Source organism: Haliotis rufescens, unplaced genomic scaffold (genome assembly GCF_023055435.1).
Source record: "Haliotis rufescens isolate VD_foot unplaced genomic scaffold, xgHalRufe1.0.p SCAF_5, whole genome shotgun sequence".
Taxonomy (NCBI): domain Eukaryota; kingdom Metazoa; phylum Mollusca; class Gastropoda; order Lepetellida; family Haliotidae; genus Haliotis; species Haliotis rufescens.
This window is the reverse complement of record NW_025964223.1, coordinates 12,726,430-12,745,845: the sequence shown is the minus strand read 5'-3', so window position 1 is coordinate 12,745,845 and position 19,416 is coordinate 12,726,430. Positions and strand designations below refer to the sequence as shown.

At 43.7% G+C, this 19,416-nt stretch overlaps 1 protein-coding gene across 1 annotated transcript in view; it reads right to left on the bottom strand.

Annotated features, from left to right (window-relative positions):
- LOC124138315 overlaps positions 1 to 19,143 on the bottom strand; it is a 51,363-nt gene extending 32,220 nt beyond the window's left edge. Inside the window, exon 1 of the mRNA XM_046504904.2 lies at positions 19,013 to 19,143. Within this exon, the coding sequence (XP_046360860.2) occupies positions 19,013 to 19,067 (55 nt within the window). The 5' untranslated portion in view covers positions 19,068 to 19,143. The remainder of the gene's footprint in view (positions 1 to 19,012) is intronic.
- Positions 19,144 to 19,416: the final 273 nt, after the last annotated feature.

The following is a 19,416-nucleotide window of genomic DNA, read 5'->3' as shown; positions in this document are numbered from 1 at the left end:
TGTTCCATTCGTGACAAAACTCGTGTTATTACTGGACAAGCCGAATAGCGCATTCGTGACCAACTCGTGTTATTCCGGGACAAGCCGAATAGCGCATTCGTGACCAACTCGTGTTATTCCGGGACAAGCCGAATAGCGCATTCGTGACCAACTCGTGTTATTCCGGGACAAGCCGAATAGCTTGCAGGTTACGGAAAGGGGCGAGAGGTGACGAATGATTGTGATCGTACGATTAAATGGATCCGGTTCGGTGATTTGGTTGATATTGTGTCGTCTTTCCCGACGGTTTTGGATGTTTCTTATACTATCAAACACTGGTTTGTCAGGCCAAGACTCGATTATTTACAAGCCGCTGTCATAAAGTTGAATCAGTGCTGAGTGTTGTGTTTATGAACAACAAACAAAACGAAACTCTCTGTACGGCCTCGCAAAAAGAGAACATAAACTAATATATTTCTGACAATTGACAACTTATCAGTTTAACACAAAACATTAACGCCGAAGAACAGTCAATCTCGATCACCTGCCAAAACAGATTCCAGCGGGCGCAAAAGACAAAACAGCGGCGAAAAACACATGAATGGATCACTGAAAATCAGTGATGACACCAGGTGTTCGTCAATGTCAAGCTCTACCGGTAGCACCCGTCACTAAGAAATATTAATAGCTGACAAGAGCACATATCAAAGTTTCGAAGAGTTATTAACTCGAAGCCTTGGGGAGTTTGAGTTAATAATACATTGAGTTATACGGACTTCGAGAGAAGCGGAGAGCCGATATTAGACTCAAAAGCCGAGGGCGGTCGGGTAGCCTAGTGGTTAAAGCGTTCGCTCGTCACGCCGAAGACCCGGGTTCGATTCCCGACATACGTACAATGTGTGAAGCCCATTTCTGGTGTCCCCCGCCGTGATATTGCTGGAAAAAAGCTAAAAGCGGCGTAAAGCCACACTCACTCACTCACTCACTCACTCACTCACTCACTCACTCACTCACTCACTCACTCACTCACTCACTCACTCACTCACTCACTCACTCACTCACTCACTCACTCACTCACTCACTCACTCACTCACTCACTCACTCACTCACTCACTCACTCACTCACTCACTCACTCACTCACTCACTCACTCACTCACTCACTCACTCACTCACTCACTCACTCACTCACTCACTCACTCACTCACTCACTCACTCACTCACTCACTCACTCACTCACTCACTCACTCACTCACTCACTCACTCACTCACTCACTCACTCACTCACTCACTCACTCACTCACTCACTCACTCACTCACTCACTCACTCACTCACTCACTCACTCACTCACTCACTCACTCACTCACTCACTCACTCACTCACTCACTCACTCACTCACTCACTCACTCACTCACTCACTCACTCACTCACTCACTCACTCACTCACTCACTCACTCACTCACTCACTCACTCACTCACTCACTCACTCACTCACTCACTCACTCACTCACTCACTCACTCACTCACTCACTCACTCACTCACTCACTCACTCACTCACTCACTCACTCACTCACTCACTCACTCACTCAAAAGCCGATGTCCTGACCATACGAATACAGCGCCTTAAAAGAGTGAGAGCGACTGTGGTTCCTAAATAATCAATCTAACAAAATTGCTATCGTGGCCATTTCCATTTTCCCGAAGCAAGGGAGTTAACTGACTTTATTTTTGTAGTCAGTGAAAACCTTTGCCTCGAGAAGATCAATCTTTTCCGTAACCATACTTTTGAGAAAAATCTAGAGAACTAGTATCGATAATCACTTTGTTGTAGTCTATACAATTATTCTTACGTTAGAGCATGTGAACCTCTCGTTTTTCTCCTTGGTAGGGATCTAAACAGTTGCTTGGGGCACATGTGGCCCAGTCGTCTATCGCTGTGCAGAGTTGCGTCCCTTGGGCACGCCAGAAATCTATGATTGTAGGTTCGAATCCCGGTTCGCCCCGATTATGTTTCTAGGTTTGTCGGCACAATACCCATGCTCGTGGGTTTCACCGAAGTGGTAAACGTCTCAGACCTACATCACTTCGGGCTTTCCTCCCACGTTAAGCTGGCACGCCGCGATATAACTGGAATACTGTTAAAAGCGGCGTTAAACCCAACTCACTCACTCAACGCTTTAACCACTTGGCTACCCAACTGCCCTCCCGCTTAACAAATGTCGGGATCATCCTATGGTTATTACCGAACAAGGGGCGATCAGATAGCCTAGTGGTTAAAGCGCTCGCTCGTCACGCCGAAGACCCGGGTTCGATTCCCGACATGGGTACAATGTGTGAACCCCATTTCTGGTTTACCCCGCCGTGATATTGCTGGAATATTGCTAAAAGCGGCGTAAAACAATACTTGCTCACTCACTATTACCGAACAATTATCTTAATATAAAATGGGACAGCCATGCTTAAAGAGCCAATGGTATCGCCGGCTATAGCTTGTACTGTAATAGTCTGACGAAACAAAAGCTGGATCCAGTCTCATGTAGCTTATTCAGATGGGTATTATTTAGGTATTTGATACCCGAGGCTTCATTTGAGACAGCCGTCGTTATCAGCGTCATAATTTAACAATGGATGAGGTTGTATATCTTAGTAGCAGCCGAGATGTCTAGTTTATTGAATGCAGGGTGTCCTACTGAAGTGAACCGCTTCTATCAAAATGAACAAATATCTTTATCCTTCCGGCTGAGTATCGTGGTTTCCGCATTTTGTGACATTTTGAAAACATATAACGTCAAAGTCAGGGACTAACCAGTCTCGATTATCTGCCGAACAGATTTTATTGGGCGTAAAAGGCAAAATATACGTATGGACCACTGAAAATCAGTGATGACACCAGGTGTTCGCGATAAGGGTAAGAAACGTATTCTATTCATACACCTGATTAGTCCGCATTATGGCTACAAATTCCATTTCACGATTTCGACCAATAAGATTGTGGTTAAATCGCATTAGTTTTACTATTGTAATTAGACGTCAACGAAAGCAATTTCATGCCAATTGGGATGTTGAATTATAAAGAAAATCGGTAACAATCAAGACAGAAGCTGAAAGAAATCACATTTTCCTGAAAGCCAGCAACATTCACTCTAAACATTTTACAATCTTCTCCGAGCTGGTAATAAAACCCTGATGCAGACTGCCAGATCCCAGTGAACCAAACAAAGCGATAAAGAAAGATTGTTTCTTCCCGGAGTTAACTGATTGGCAGGGAAGAAAAAGTGGTGTCCCTGCGGAACTGTCACCTCGTATATGAGGCCTCTTTTATGAGGTCTTGGCGCTTGAGAAGAACCGGAAACGAGCTGAGAGCGCTATTAGCCCCATTCTATTCACAAGTTCACACGCGAGAAGTGTGTGCGGGTGAGATTTCAAATGATACGCCGAACGTGTTTGTACCGATTGAGAAGCTTTTTCAAGTTCATTAGTGACATGATTCCACAAATACGTCATCTGAAGACATGTCTTTCAGGATGCTGGATTAATACTACTGTATGAAACTCCTAGCAAATTAATTAGTGTCAATTACTATATCAAGACAACACGGAAAAGGTAACATTATTGGGTGTTTGTTGTAGAAGAAATATGTTATGCTAAATATCAAGTGGTTGGTTGGTTGGTTGGTTGTTTAACGCCGCACTCACCAATATTCCAGCTTTATGACGGCGGTCTGTAAATAATCGAGTATGGACCAGACAATCCAGTGATTGACATCATGAACATCAGTCCACGCAATTGGAAAACCAAGTCATCGAGCCTCACCACCCGATCCCGTTAGTCCTTACGACAAGCATAGTCGCCTTTTACGGCAAAATGGGTTGCTGAAGACCTGTTCTATCCCATCTTCCCGAGGCAAGAGAGTTAACTGACTTTAAAGTCCAGTTTCCACCCTTGCCGAACTTGGCTGGAATTCTTGGGCTCGATCGTAGCGCCACCAGTGGCTAATACGAGTTATGTCCATTCTATGCCTCTCCCATGTGGACCAATCAGATTCCACCTCTCGCATCACTTGCATTCGCTTCAAACAAAATGGTGGCGCCCAGTCAAGACGATCTGATCGACCATCAAGATCTCTTTTGTGATAAAACGGTTCTTACTTCGCGAAGTACATCAAATCACGTGAGTACCTTGATTAAAAACATGAAATGATTTGGAAAATATCTGTTATTCCGGGACAAGCCGAATAGCGCATTCGTGACCAACTCGTGTTATTCCGGGACAAGCCGAATAGCTTGCAGGTTACGGAAAGGGGCGAGAGGTGACGAATGATTGTGATCGTACGATTAAATGGATCCGGTTCGGTGATTTGGTTGATATTGTGTCGTCTTTCCCGACGGTTTTGGATGTTTCTTATACTATCAAACACTGGTTTGTCAGGCCAAGACTCGATTATTTACAAGCCGCTGTCATAAAGTTGAATCAGTGCTGAGTGTTGTGTTTATGAACAACAAACAAAACGAAACTCTCTGTACGGCCTCGCAAAAAGAGAACATAAACTAATATATTTCTGACAATTGACAACTTATCAGTTTAACACAAAACATTAACGCCGAAGAACAGTCAATCTCGATCACCTGCCAAAACAGATTCCAGCGGGCGCAAAAGACAAAACAGCGGCGAAAAACACATGAATGGATCACTGAAAATCAGTGATGACACCAGGTGTTCGTCAATGTCAAGCTCTACCGGTAGCACCCGTCACTAAGAAATATTAATAGCTGACAAGAGCACATATCAAAGTTTCGAAGAGTTATTAACTCGAAGCCTTGGGGAGTTTGAGTTAATAATACATTGAGTTATACGGACTTCGAGAGAAGCGGAGAGCCGATATTAGACTCAAAAGCCGAGGGCGGTCGGGTAGCCTAGTGGTTAAAGCGTTCGCTCGTCACGCCGAAGACCCGGGTTCGATTCCCGACATAGGTACAATGTGTGAAGCCCATTTCTGGTGTCCCCCGCCGTGATATTGCTGGAAAAAAGCTAAAAGCGGCGTAAAGCCTCACTCACTCACTCACTCACTCACTCACTCACTCACTCACTCACTCACTCACTCACTCACTCACTCACTCACTCACTCACTCACTCACTCACTCACTCACTCACTCACTCACTCACTCACTCACTCACTCACTCACTCACTCACTCACTCACTCACTCACTCACTCACTCACTCACTCACTCACTCACTCACTCACTCACTCACTCACTCACTCACTCACTCACTCACTCACTCACTCACTCACTCACTCACTCACTCACTCACTCACTCACTCACTCACTCACTCACTCACTCACTCACTCACTCACTCACTCACTCACTCACTCACTCACTCACTCACTCACTCACTCACTCACTCACTCACTCACTCACTCACTCACTCACTCACTCACTCACTCACTCACTCACTCACTCACTCACTCACTCACTCACTCACTCACTCACTCACTCACTCACTCACTCACTCACTCACTCACTCACTCACTCACTCACTCACTCACTCACTCACTCACTCACTCACTCACTCACTCACTCACTCACTCACTCACTCACTCACTCACTCACTCACTCACTCACTCACTCACTCACTCACTCACTCACTCACTCACTCACTCACTCACTCACTCACTCACTCACTCACTCACTCACTCACTCACTCACTCACTCACTCACTCACTCACTCACTCACTCACTCACTCAAAAGCCGATGTCCTGACCATACGAATACAGCGCCTTAAAAGAGTGAGAGCGACTGTGGTTCCTAAATAATCAATCTAACAAAATTGCTATCGTGGCCATTTCCATTTTCCCGAAGCAAGGGAGTTAACTGACTTTATTTTTGTAGTCAGTGAAAACCTTTGCCTCGAGAAGATCAATCTTTTCCGTAACCATACTTTTGAGAAAAATCTAGAGAACTAGTATCGATAATCACTTTGTTGTAGTCTATACAATTATTCTTACGTTAGAGCATGTGAACCTCTCGTTTTTCTCCTTGGTAGGGATCTAAACAGTTGCTTGGGGCACATGTGGCCCAGTCGTCTATCGCTGTGCAGAGTTGCGTCCCTTGGGCACGCCAGAAATCTATGATTGTAGGTTCGAATCCCGGTTCGCCCCGATTATGTTTCTAGGTTTGTCGGCACAATACCCATGCTCGTGGGTTTCACCGAAGTGGTAAACGTCTCAGACCTACATCACTTCGGGCTTTCCTCCCACGTTAAGCTGGCACGCCGCGATATAACTGGAATACTGTTAAAAGCGGCGTTAAACCCAACTCACTCACTCAACGCTTTAACCACTTGGCTACCCAACTGCCCTCCCGCTTAACAAATGTCGGGATCATCCTATGGTTATTACCGAACAAGGGGCGATCAGATAGCCTAGTGGTTAAAGCGCTCGCTCGTCACGCCGAAGACCCGGGTTCGATTCCCGACATGGGTACAATGTGTGAACCCCATTTCTGGTTTACCCCGCCGTGATATTGCTGGAATATTGCTAAAAGCGGCGTAAAACAATACTTGCTCACTCACTATTACCGAACAATTATCTTAATATAAAATGGGACAGCCATGCTTAAAGAGCCAATGGTATCGCCGGCTATAGCTTGTACTGTAATAGTCTGACGAAACAAAAGCTGGATCCAGTCTCATGTAGCTTATTCAGATGGGTATTATTTAGGTATTTGATACCCGAGGCTTCATTTGAGACAGCCGTCGTTATCAGCGTCATAATTTAACAATGGATGAGGTTGTATATCTTAGTAGCAGCCGAGATGTCTAGTTTATTGAATGCAGGGTGTCCTACTGAAGTGAACCGCTTCTATCAAAATGAACAAATATCTTTATCCTTCCGGCTGAGTATCGTGGTTTCCGCATTTTGTGACATTTTGAAAACATATAACGTCAAAGTCAGGGACTAACCAGTCTCGATTATCTGCCGAACAGATTTTATTGGGCGTAAAAGGCAAAATATACGTATGGACCACTGAAAATCAGTGATGACACCAGGTGTTCGCGATAAGGGTAAGAAACGTATTCTATTCATACACCTGATTAGTCCGCATTATGGCTACAAATTCCATTTCACGATTTCGACCAATAAGATTGTGGTTAAATCGCATTAGTTTTACTATTGTAATTAGACGTCAACGAAAGCAATTTCATGCCAATTGGGATGTTGAATTATAAAGAAAATCGGTAACAATCAAGACAGAAGCTGAAAGAAATCACATTTTCCTGAAAGCCAGCAACATTCACTCTAAACATTTTACAATCTTCTCCGAGCTGGTAATAAAACCCTGATGCAGACTGCCAGATCCCAGTGAACCAAACAAAGCGATAAAGAAAGATTGTTTCTTCCCGGAGTTAACTGATTGGCAGGGAAGAAAAAGTGGTGTCCCTGCGGAACTGTCACCTCGTATATGAGGCCTCTTTTATGAGGTCTTGGCGCTTGAGAAGAACCGGAAACGAGCTGAGAGCGCTATTAGCCCCATTCTATTCACAAGTTCACACGCGAGAAGTGTGTGCGGGTGAGATTTCAAATGATACGCCGAACGTGTTTGTACCGATTGAGAAGCTTTTTCAAGTTCATTAGTGACATGATTCCACAAATACGTCATCTGAAGACATGTCTTTCAGGATGCTGGATTAATACTACTGTATGAAACTCCTAGCAAATTAATTAGTGTCAATTACTATATCAAGACAACACGGAAAAGGTAACATTATTGGGTGTTTGTTGTAGAAGAAATATGTTATGCTAAATATCAAGTGGTTGGTTGGTTGGTTGGTTGTTTAACGCCGCACTCACCAATATTCCAGCTTTATGACGGCGGTCTGTAAATAATCGAGTATGGACCAGACAATCCAGTGATTGACATCATGAACATCAGTCCACGCAATTGGAAAACCAAGTCATCGAGCCTCACCACCCGATCCCGTTAGTCGCCTCTTACGACAAGCATAGTCGCCTTTTACGGCAAAATGGGTTGCTGAAGACCTGTTCTATCCCATCTTCCCGAGGCAAGAGAGTTAACTGACTTTAAAGTCCAGTTTCCACCCTTGCCGAACTTGGCTGGAATTCTTGGGCTCGATCGTAGCGCCACCAGTGGCTAATACGAGTTATGTCCATTCTATGCCTCTCCCATGTGGACCAATCAGATTCCACCTCTCGCATCACTTGCATTCGCTTCAAACAAAATGGTGGCGCCCAGTCAAGACGATCTGATCGACCATCAAGATCTCTTTTGTGATAAAACGGTTCTTACTTCGCGAAGTACATCAAATCACGTGAGTACCTTGATTAAAAACATGAAATGATTTGGAAAATATCTGTTATTCCGGGACAAGCCGAATAGCGCATTCGTGACCAACTCGTGTTATTCCGGGACAAGCCGAATAGCTTGCAGGTTACGGAAAGGGGCGAGAGGTGACGAATGATTGTGATCGTACGATTAAATGGATCCGGTTCGGTGATTTGGTTGATATTGTGTCGTCTTTCCCGACGGTTTTGGATGTTTCTTATACTATCAAACACTGGTTTGTCAGGCCAAGACTCGATTATTTACAAGCCGCTGTCATAAAGTTGAATCAGTGCTGAGTGTTGTGTTTATGAACAACAAACAAAACGAAACTCTCTGTACGGCCTCGCAAAAAGAGAACATAAACTAATATATTTCTGACAATTGACAACTTATCAGTTTAACACAAAACATTAACGCCGAAGAACAGTCAATCTCGATCACCTGCCAAAACAGATTCCAGCGGGCGCAAAAGACAAAACAGCGGCGAAAAACACATGAATGGATCACTGAAAATCAGTGATGACACCAGGTGTTCGTCAATGTCAAGCTCTACCGGTAGCACCCGTCACTAAGAAATATTAATAGCTGACAAGAGCACATATCAAAGTTTCGAAGAGTTATTAACTCGAAGCCTTGGGGAGTTTGAGTTAATAATACATTGAGTTATACGGACTTCGAGAGAAGCGGAGAGCCGATATTAGACTCAAAAGCCGAGGGCGGTCGGGTAGCCTAGTGGTTAAAGCGTTCGCTCGTCACGCCGAAGACCCGGGTTCGATTCCCGACATAGGTACAATGTGTGAAGCCCATTTCTGGTGTCCCCCGCCGTGATATTGCTGGAAAAAAGCTAAAAGCGGCGTAAAGCCATACTCACTCACTCACTCACTCACTCACTCACTCACTCACTCACTCACTCACTCACTCACTCACTCACTCACTCACTCACTCACTCACTCACTCACCCACCCACCCACTCACTCACTCACTCACTCACTCACTCACTCACTCACTCACTCACTCAAAAGCCGATGTCCTGACCATACGAATACAGCGCCTTAAAAGAGTGAGAGCGACTGTGGTTCCTAAATAATCAATCTAACAAAATTGCTATCGTGGCCATTTCCATTTTCCCGAAGCAAGGGAGTTAACTGACTTTATTTTTGTAGTCAGTGAAAACCTTTGCCTCGAGAAGATCAATCTTTTCCGTAACCATACTTTTGAGAAAAATCTAGAGAACTAGTATCGATAATCACTTTGTTGTAGTCTATACAATTATTCTTACGTTAGAGCATGTGAACCTCTCGTTTTTCTCCTTGGTAGGGATCTAAACAGTTGCTTGGGGCACATGTGGCCCAGTCGTCTATCGCTGTGCAGAGTTGCGTCCCTTGGGCACGCCAGAAATCTATGATTGTAGGTTCGAATCCCGGTTCGCCCCGATTATGTTTCTAGGTTTGTCGGCACAATACCCATGCTCGTGGGTTTCACCGAAGTGGTAAACGTCTCAGACCTACATCACTTCGGGCTTTCCTCCCACGTTAAGCTGGCACGCCGCGATATAACTGGAATACTGTTAAAAGCGGCGTTAAACCCAACTCACTCACTCAACGCTTTAACCACTTGGCTACCCAACTGCCCTCCCGCTTAACAAATGTCGGGATCATCCTATGGTTATTACCGAACAAGGGGCGATCAGATAGCCTAGTGGTTAAAGCGCTCGCTCGTCACGCCGAAGACCCGGGTTCGATTCCCGACATGGGTACAATGTGTGAACCCCATTTCTGGTTTACCCCGCCGTGATATTGCTGGAATATTGCTAAAAGCGGCGTAAAACAATACTTGCTCACTCACTATTACCGAACAATTATCTTAATATAAAATGGGACAGCCATGCTTAAAGAGCCAATGGTATCGCCGGCTATAGCTTGTACTGTAATAGTCTGACGAAACAAAAGCTGGATCCAGTCTCATGTAGCTTATTCAGATGGGTATTATTTAGGTATTTGATACCCGAGGCTTCATTTGAGACAGCCGTCGTTATCAGCGTCATAATTTAACAATGGATGAGGTTGTATATCTTAGTAGCAGCCGAGATGTCTAGTTTATTGAATGCAGGGTGTCCTACTGAAGTGAACCGCTTCTATCAAAATGAACAAATATCTTTATCCTTCCGGCTGAGTATCGTGGTTTCCGCATTTTGTGACATTTTGAAAACATATAACGTCAAAGTCAGGGACTAACCAGTCTCGATTATCTGCCGAACAGATTTTATTGGGCGTAAAAGGCAAAATATACGTATGGACCACTGAAAATCAGTGATGACACCAGGTGTTCGCGATAAGGGTAAGAAACGTATTCTATTCATACACCTGATTAGTCCGCATTATGGCTACAAATTCCATTTCACGATTTCGACCAATAAGATTGTGGTTAAATCGCATTAGTTTTACTATTGTAATTAGACGTCAACGAAAGCAATTTCATGCCAATTGGGATGTTGAATTATAAAGAAAATCGGTAACAATCAAGACAGAAGCTGAAAGAAATCACATTTTCCTGAAAGCCAGCAACATTCACTCTAAACATTTTACAATCTTCTCCGAGCTGGTAATAAAACCCTGATGCAGACTGCCAGATCCCAGTGAACCAAACAAAGCGATAAAGAAAGATTGTTTCTTCCCGGAGTTAACTGATTGGCAGGGAAGAAAAAGTGGTGTCCCTGCGGAACTGTCACCTCGTATATGAGGCCTCTTTTATGAGGTCTTGGCGCTTGAGAAGAACCGGAAACGAGCTGAGAGCGCTATTAGCCCCATTCTATTCACAAGTTCACACGCGAGAAGTGTGTGCGGGTGAGATTTCAAATGATACGCCGAACGTGTTTGTACCGATTGAGAAGCTTTTTCAAGTTCATTAGTGACATGATTCCACAAATACGTCATCTGAAGACATGTCTTTCAGGATGCTGGATTAATACTACTGTATGAAACTCCTAGCAAATTAATTAGTGTCAATTACTATATCAAGACAACACGGAAAAGGTAACATTATTGGGTGTTTGTTGTAGAAGAAATATGTTATGCTAAATATCAAGTGGTTGGTTGGTTGGTTGGTTGTTTAACGCCGCACTCACCAATATTCCAGCTTTATGACGGCGGTCTGTAAATAATCGAGTATGGACCAGACAATCCAGTGATTGACATCATGAACATCAGTCCACGCAATTGGAAAACCAAGTCATCGAGCCTCACCACCCGATCCCGTTAGTCGCCTCTTACGACAAGCATAGTCGCCTTTTACGGCAAAATGGGTTGCTGAAGACCTGTTCTATCCCATCTTCCCGAGGCAAGAGAGTTAACTGACTTTAAAGTCCAGTTTCCACCCTTGCCGAACTTGGCTGGAATTCTTGGGCTCGATCGTAGCGCCACCAGTGGCTAATACGAGTTATGTCCATTCTATGCCTCTCCCATGTGGACCAATCAGATTCCACCTCTCGCATCACTTGCATTCGCTTCAAACAAAATGGTGGCGCCCAGTCAAGACGATCTGATCGACCATCAAGATCTCTTTTGTGATAAAACGGTTCTTACTTCGCGAAGTACATCAAATCACGTGAGTACCTTGATTAAAAACATGAAATGATTTGGAAAATATCTGTTATTCCGGGACAAGCCGAATAGCGCATTCGTGACCAACTCGTGTTATTCCGGGACAAGCCGAATAGCTTGCAGGTTACGGAAAGGGGCGAGAGGTGACGAATGATTGTGATCGTACGATTAAATGGATCCGGTTCGGTGATTTGGTTGATATTGTGTCGTCTTTCCCGACGGTTTTGGATGTTTCTTATACTATCAAACACTGGTTTGTCAGGCCAAGACTCGATTATTTACAAGCCGCTGTCATAAAGTTGAATCAGTGCTGAGTGTTGTGTTTATGAACAACAAACAAAACGAAACTCTCTGTACGGCCTCGCAAAAAGAGAACATAAACTAATATATTTCTGACAATTGACAACTTATCAGTTTAACACAAAACATTAACGCCGAAGAACAGTCAATCTCGATCACCTGCCAAAACAGATTCCAGCGGGCGCAAAAGACAAAACAGCGGCGAAAAACACATGAATGGATCACTGAAAATCAGTGATGACACCAGGTGTTCGTCAATGTCAAGCTCTACCGGTAGCACCCGTCACTAAGAAATATTAATAGCTGACAAGAGCACATATCAAAGTTTCGAAGAGTTATTAACTCGAAGCCTTGGGGAGTTTGAGTTAATAATACATTGAGTTATACGGACTTCGAGAGAAGCGGAGAGCCGATATTAGACTCAAAAGCCGAGGGCGGTCGGGTAGCCTAGTGGTTAAAGCGTTCGCTCGTCACGCCGAAGACCCGGGTTCGATTCCCGACATAGGTACAATGTGTGAAGCCCATTTCTGGTGTCCCCCGCCGTGATATTGCTGGAAAAAAGCTAAAAGCGGCGTAAAGCCATACTCACTCACTCACTCACTCACTCACTCACTCACTCACTCACTCACTCACTCACTCACTCACTCACTCACTCACTCACTCACTCACTCACTCACTCACTCACTCACCCACCCACCCACTCACTCACTCACTCACTCACTCACTCACTCACTCACTCACTCACTCAAAAGCCGATGTCCTGACCATACGAATACAGCGCCTTAAAAGAGTGAGAGCGACTGTGGTTCCTAAATAATCAATCTAACAAAATTGCTATCGTGGCCATTTCCATTTTCCCGAAGCAAGGGAGTTAACTGACTTTATTTTTGTAGTCAGTGAAAACCTTTGCCTCGAGAAGATCAATCTTTTCCGTAACCATACTTTTGAGAAAAATCTAGAGAACTAGTATCGATAATCACTTTGTTGTAGTCTATACAATTATTCTTACGTTAGAGCATGTGAACCTCTCGTTTTTCTCCTTGGTAGGGATCTAAACAGTTGCTTGGGGCACATGTGGCCCAGTCGTCTATCGCTGTGCAGAGTTGCGTCCCTTGGGCACGCCAGAAATCTATGATTGTAGGTTCGAATCCCGGTTCGCCCCGATTATGTTTCTAGGTTTGTCGGCACAATACCCATGCTCGTGGGTTTCACCGAAGTGGTAAACGTCTCAGACCTACATCACTTCGGGCTTTCCTCCCACGTTAAGCTGGCACGCCGCGATATAACTGGAATACTGTTAAAAGCGGCGTTAAACCCAACTCACTCACTCAACGCTTTAACCACTTGGCTACCCAACTGCCCTCCCGCTTAACAAATGTCGGGATCATCCTATGGTTATTACCGAACAAGGGGCGATCAGATAGCCTAGTGGTTAAAGCGCTCGCTCGTCACGCCGAAGACCCGGGTTCGATTCCCGACATGGGTACAATGTGTGAACCCCATTTCTGGTTTACCCCGCCGTGATATTGCTGGAATATTGCTAAAAGCGGCGTAAAACAATACTTGCTCACTCACTATTACCGAACAATTATCTTAATATAAAATGGGACAGCCATGCTTAAAGAGCCAATGGTATCGCCGGCTATAGCTTGTACTGTAATAGTCTGACGAAACAAAAGCTGGATCCAGTCTCATGTAGCTTATTCAGATGGGTATTATTTAGGTATTTGATACCCGAGGCTTCATTTGAGACAGCCGTCGTTATCAGCGTCATAATTTAACAATGGATGAGGTTGTATATCTTAGTAGCAGCCGAGATGTCTAGTTTATTGAATGCAGGGTGTCCTACTGAAGTGAACCGCTTCTATCAAAATGAACAAATATCTTTATCCTTCCGGCTGAGTATCGTGGTTTCCGCATTTTGTGACATTTTGAAAACATATAACGTCAAAGTCAGGGACTAACCAGTCTCGATTATCTGCCGAACAGATTTTATTGGGCGTAAAAGGCAAAATATACGTATGGACCACTGAAAATCAGTGATGACACCAGGTGTTCGCGATAAGGGTAAGAAACGTATTCTATTCATACACCTGATTAGTCCGCATTATGGCTACAAATTCCATTTCACGATTTCGACCAATAAGATTGTGGTTAAATCGCATTAGTTTTACTATTGTAATTAGACGTCAACGAAAGCAATTTCATGCCAATTGGGATGTTGAATTATAAAGAAAATCGGTAACAATCAAGACAGAAGCTGAAAGAAATCACATTTTCCTGAAAGCCAGCAACATTCACTCTAAACATTTTACAATCTTCTCCGAGCTGGTAATAAAACCCTGATGCAGACTGCCAGATCCCAGTGAACCAAACAAAGCGATAAAGAAAGATTGTTTCTTCCCGGAGTTAACTGATTGGCAGGGAAGAAAAAGTGGTGTCCCTGCGGAACTGTCACCTCGTATATGAGGCCTCTTTTATGAGGTCTTGGCGCTTGAGAAGAACCGGAAACGAGCTGAGAGCGCTATTAGCCCCATTCTATTCACAAGTTCACACGCGAGAAGTGTGTGCGGGTGAGATTTCAAATGATACGCCGAACGTGTTTGTACCGATTGAGAAGCTTTTTCAAGTTCATTAGTGACATGATTCCACAAATACGTCATCTGAAGACATGTCTTTCAGGATGCTGGATTAATACTACTGTATGAAACTCCTAGCAAATTAATTAGTGTCAATTACTATATCAAGACAACACGGAAAAGGTAACATTATTGGGTGTTTGTTGTAGAAGAAATATGTTATGCTAAATATCAAGTGGTTGGTTGGTTGGTTGGTTGTTTAACGCCGCACTCACCAATATTCCAGCTTTATGACGGCGGTCTGTAAATAATCGAGTATGGACCAGACAATCCAGTGATTGACATCATGAACATCAGTCCACGCAATTGGAAAACCAAGTCATCGAGCCTCACCACCCGATCCCGTTAGTCGCCTCTTACGACAAGCATAGTCGCCTTTTACGGCAAAATGGGTTGCTGAAGACCTGTTCTATCCCATCTTCCCGAGGCAAGAGAGTTAACTGACTTTAAAGTCCAGTTTCCACCCTTGCCGAACTTGGCTGGAATTCTTGGGCTCGATCGTAGCGCCACCAGTGGCTAATACGAGTTATGTCCATTCTATGCCTCTCCCATGTGGACCAATCAGATTCCACCTCTCGCATCACTTGCATTCGCTTCAAACAAAATGGTGGCGCCCAGTCAAGACGATCTGATCGACCATCAAGATCTCTTTTGTGATAAAACGGTTCTTACTTCGCGAAGTACATCAAATCACGTGAGTACCTTGATTAAAAACATGAAATGATTTGGAAAATATCTGTTGACAACGAGTTGGCGATGCACATGCTTTGCAAATCCTGCAATCGACCGAACTCTGCATGACAGTTTACGAACCGGATTTCGATTTCGGTGCGCGATTTTGATTGGACTATGCATAGACTCGTTAGTTTAGCCAAAATGTAACTCCATAATCCCAGCCTAGTTCGGCAAGGGTGGAAACTGGACTTTTATAGTCAGTTAACTCTCCTGCCTCGGGATGATGGTTCTACCCGGATCTTCACGGGTCAGATCAAGGTAACAACACATAAACGTCTTAATAGGATGGATAGAAATTTAAATCACCAATAAAGGCATTCTAAATTTGAATATCTAAAAATAATAATTAAATTTAAATATATAATATCAGAGCTCCAGATAAGCTTTTGGTGTTGTGGGTATTTTACCCATGCATTTTAAAATCACTGCGTATCATCTATTCTATCTGGGTTTTCAAATTTCTGTTACCCACTTGTTTTTACACATGTGGGTATTTAAGTTAAATATTTAAAAACACTATTCATCTAGTCCCTGCAAACTGGTGTTGTGTGGGTTCGAGAGCTTTATAGGACTCAAAAATACCACGATACTTCTACAAGAAAGTGTGATGGCAAATGATCATGATGTAACTGTCATCGTGGAGTTTGGCAAGGTTGAGGGAATGCCCGTTTATAATTTCAAAATAAGTTGCTGATTTGCCAATCGAATACGCAGGGTTACTTCACAATATTTTGAATATACGCACAAGTTTTATTTTTGTAGCGTATCTGTAATGTTCGTTGCGTATTTGATACGCTTGGATATTATTTTACTGCGTATTTCTGCATTTCTGATGCGTTTTTTACGCAGATACGCAGCTTATCTGGATCTCTGATAATATATAAACAAAATTAACCCTCTCACTGGTCAAGGCAAGCTATGGGGCACGGATGACAGAGACGACGAAGAGCCGGAATTTGCAGTGCAGAGTTGCGGGCCTTTGTTGTGCCAGAAACCTATATCGTCGTGGGTTTGAATCCCAGATTTGCCACGATATATTCGTGGTCTGTTAGCACCATACCATGTTCATGGGTTTCGCCAAAGTGGTAAATGTCGAAGACCTGAATCACTTCAGGCTTTCTTGACAAACTACGCTGACACGTTGTGGTAAAACTGACATGCTGGTCAGGGCGGCACTGAACCACTACACTCTACCCCAATAAGAATGTCGACTTCGCCTCTAGCTTCACCGCAGGTACCTGGTGTCTGACGGTCAATATCTGCCTGAAGAATCTGCCCCGGAGACGACAATTATTTCTCTGAAACCCCCTGATGCGGAAGAATATCTGAACTCTGCGGGGAAGGTATAGATTCCCTGGGCAAAGTCGGCGTTTGAGACATGATTTTATTGAGCACCTGCCAACATGACGCCTATACTAGGGTCTGTCTCTTCAATTAAACCTAAATAACCCAGAGCGTTTCAGAAAATGCGCTCGGCTGATGTAGCAAAGTGATGCAATTCATGAGGACATTGTTTTCAACTTTCTCAATTAGATTCGTAGAGTACTTAAGGCGGAAGGGAGATTGAAGATGGTTTAGATTATTGATTTGTTGTTTTTTGCAAAATGGAAAGAGGCAATGCGACAGTAGTTTTTTGCGTGAATGTTCTCTTAAATGCTATGATATTTGTTTTACATAAAAATGTGTCCTAAAACCGTGAAGATACGGGCAGAATAGGACTTCAGCAACCCATGCTTGTCGTAAGAGGCGATTAACGGGATCGGGTGGTCAGGCTCGCAGACGTATTTGGTTGATGCATGTCATCTTATCCCAAATGCGTTGAATGATGCTCATGATGTCAGTCACGGTATTGTCTGACCCAGACTCGAATATTTACAGACCGCCGTCAGATAGCTTGAATATTGCTGAGTGCGGCGTTAAACAAAAAACAAACAAACACAATACGTTTTAAGCAAATGGAAAGTGACATATACACGTGGAAGTAAAGCAGTACCCCGATTTCACAACAGAACACCTTCCATGAACATTTCACGACTGGGAAGGACGAGAAATCTGGATGTCTGCCCTCTGACGTCTTCATAGACATGGTGAAGGATTTGGTTGGTTGGTTGGTTTGTTCTTTAACGCCGCACTCACTAATATTCCAGCTATATATGACGGCGGTCTGTAAATAATCGAGTCTGGACCAGACAATCCAGTGATTGATATCAGGAGCATCGATCCACCCAAATGGGATCGATGACATGCATCAACCAAGTCAGCGAGCCTGACCACCCGATCCCGTTAGTCGCCTTTTACGACAAGCATAGTCGCCTTTTACGGCAAGCATGGGTTGCTGAAGGCCTATTCTACCCCGGAATCTTCACGGGTCCATGGTGAAGGAGACCATTTTTAGTATAAGTGAGTTTTGTTCAACGCCGCTTTGATGAGAGTCAGGTCTTACACGTTTATCGCTTTGGTGGAACCAGCGACCACGGGTATGGTGCTGACAAACCTAGAACCATAATTAGGGATTCGAACCCAATATCCCAGGTTACTCGCGCGCCAAACTTCAAACCAAACTCACCCACTAAATATTCTGTCATATGTTTGCCTTTCGTAAGTCCGTTATGTTGGGTCAGTGGTGTCCAATGAAATATTGAACTCGGGTTATGCCAATATGAACATTAGACATTGTGGCAACGCCGGCCCAGCGTATATGTGCCACCAGAGGTTTCTGCCCACTGTGTAATTGCAAAGTACCCTTCTTGAGTGTATACATTCGATACATGATGTAGGTAATAGGTTGTACTTAAACTAAGCTACACTGTCTTGGCGTGGTAGACAACCAGTCCAACAAAACAAATGGATTAAAAAAACATGGCAGTCTGTCACTATGCCAACCTTTCCTTGTGTGTATAAAAGACAGAATATTGTCAGTCAACGCTTCAAGACAAACATTCTTTTCACCCCGGAAGAAGGAGGAGACAAACGCGTTTTGTAGACACACACACATATTTTTTTCAGAGCATCCAGCATGTTTCGCGTATGTGTAAAACATAAGGCCAAATGTGTTGTTTAGTAGATGTATGTTTGTGCCTCGGCAGATCTTTGTGGTCTATCAGGGACGTTAAAACCTACAGCGTTTCTAGTTTTCAGAATCACTGTTAAATATGAATAAATATATATGTGTTTTGGTTATAAAAAATGCTTCTTTTTCCCTTAAATGAATAAACCTCACAGACTCTGGACTATATCTAACCGCCCAGCCACAAGCTATCGCAGCCTCTCAAATGCGAAAAATCAATATAACAAAAACCTACTTCACAGAAATACTTGATGTGCATGAAAATACATATGTATGCAATGATCAGGCAGTGATTTAAAAAATAAACCATCAACATAAGAATTAAAATAATTCAAACAGTTAACATACCAGCGCGGGCACCAACAACGGACGCGATGACCAGCAACATCGTCCACGTCGTCATTGTCGTGGACGTGGATGTGTTTCAAATATAACGACTCTGTGATAGGATTAAGACTCCTCGGTCCGTCTTCCAATCACTGATTACACTTGGCGGCGGAGACGCGGGACAAAATTGAATTAACGGTTGGATGTGAGAAAGTTCTCTCCTGCATGCCAAGTCGAGGCAGATTTACGACTCATATATTGGGTTTCTTCAAAGAAAAAACGTGTTTGGGATTCTGTGCGCTATCTGTTTTGATCTATTTCATTTTTTATCGATTAGCTTTGACTTGTTCGTACGTTGTCATTGTTTATGCTGAAGCGTTATTGCCAGATAGGCGATAATTACGCTAGTTTAGATGTTTTGTGTA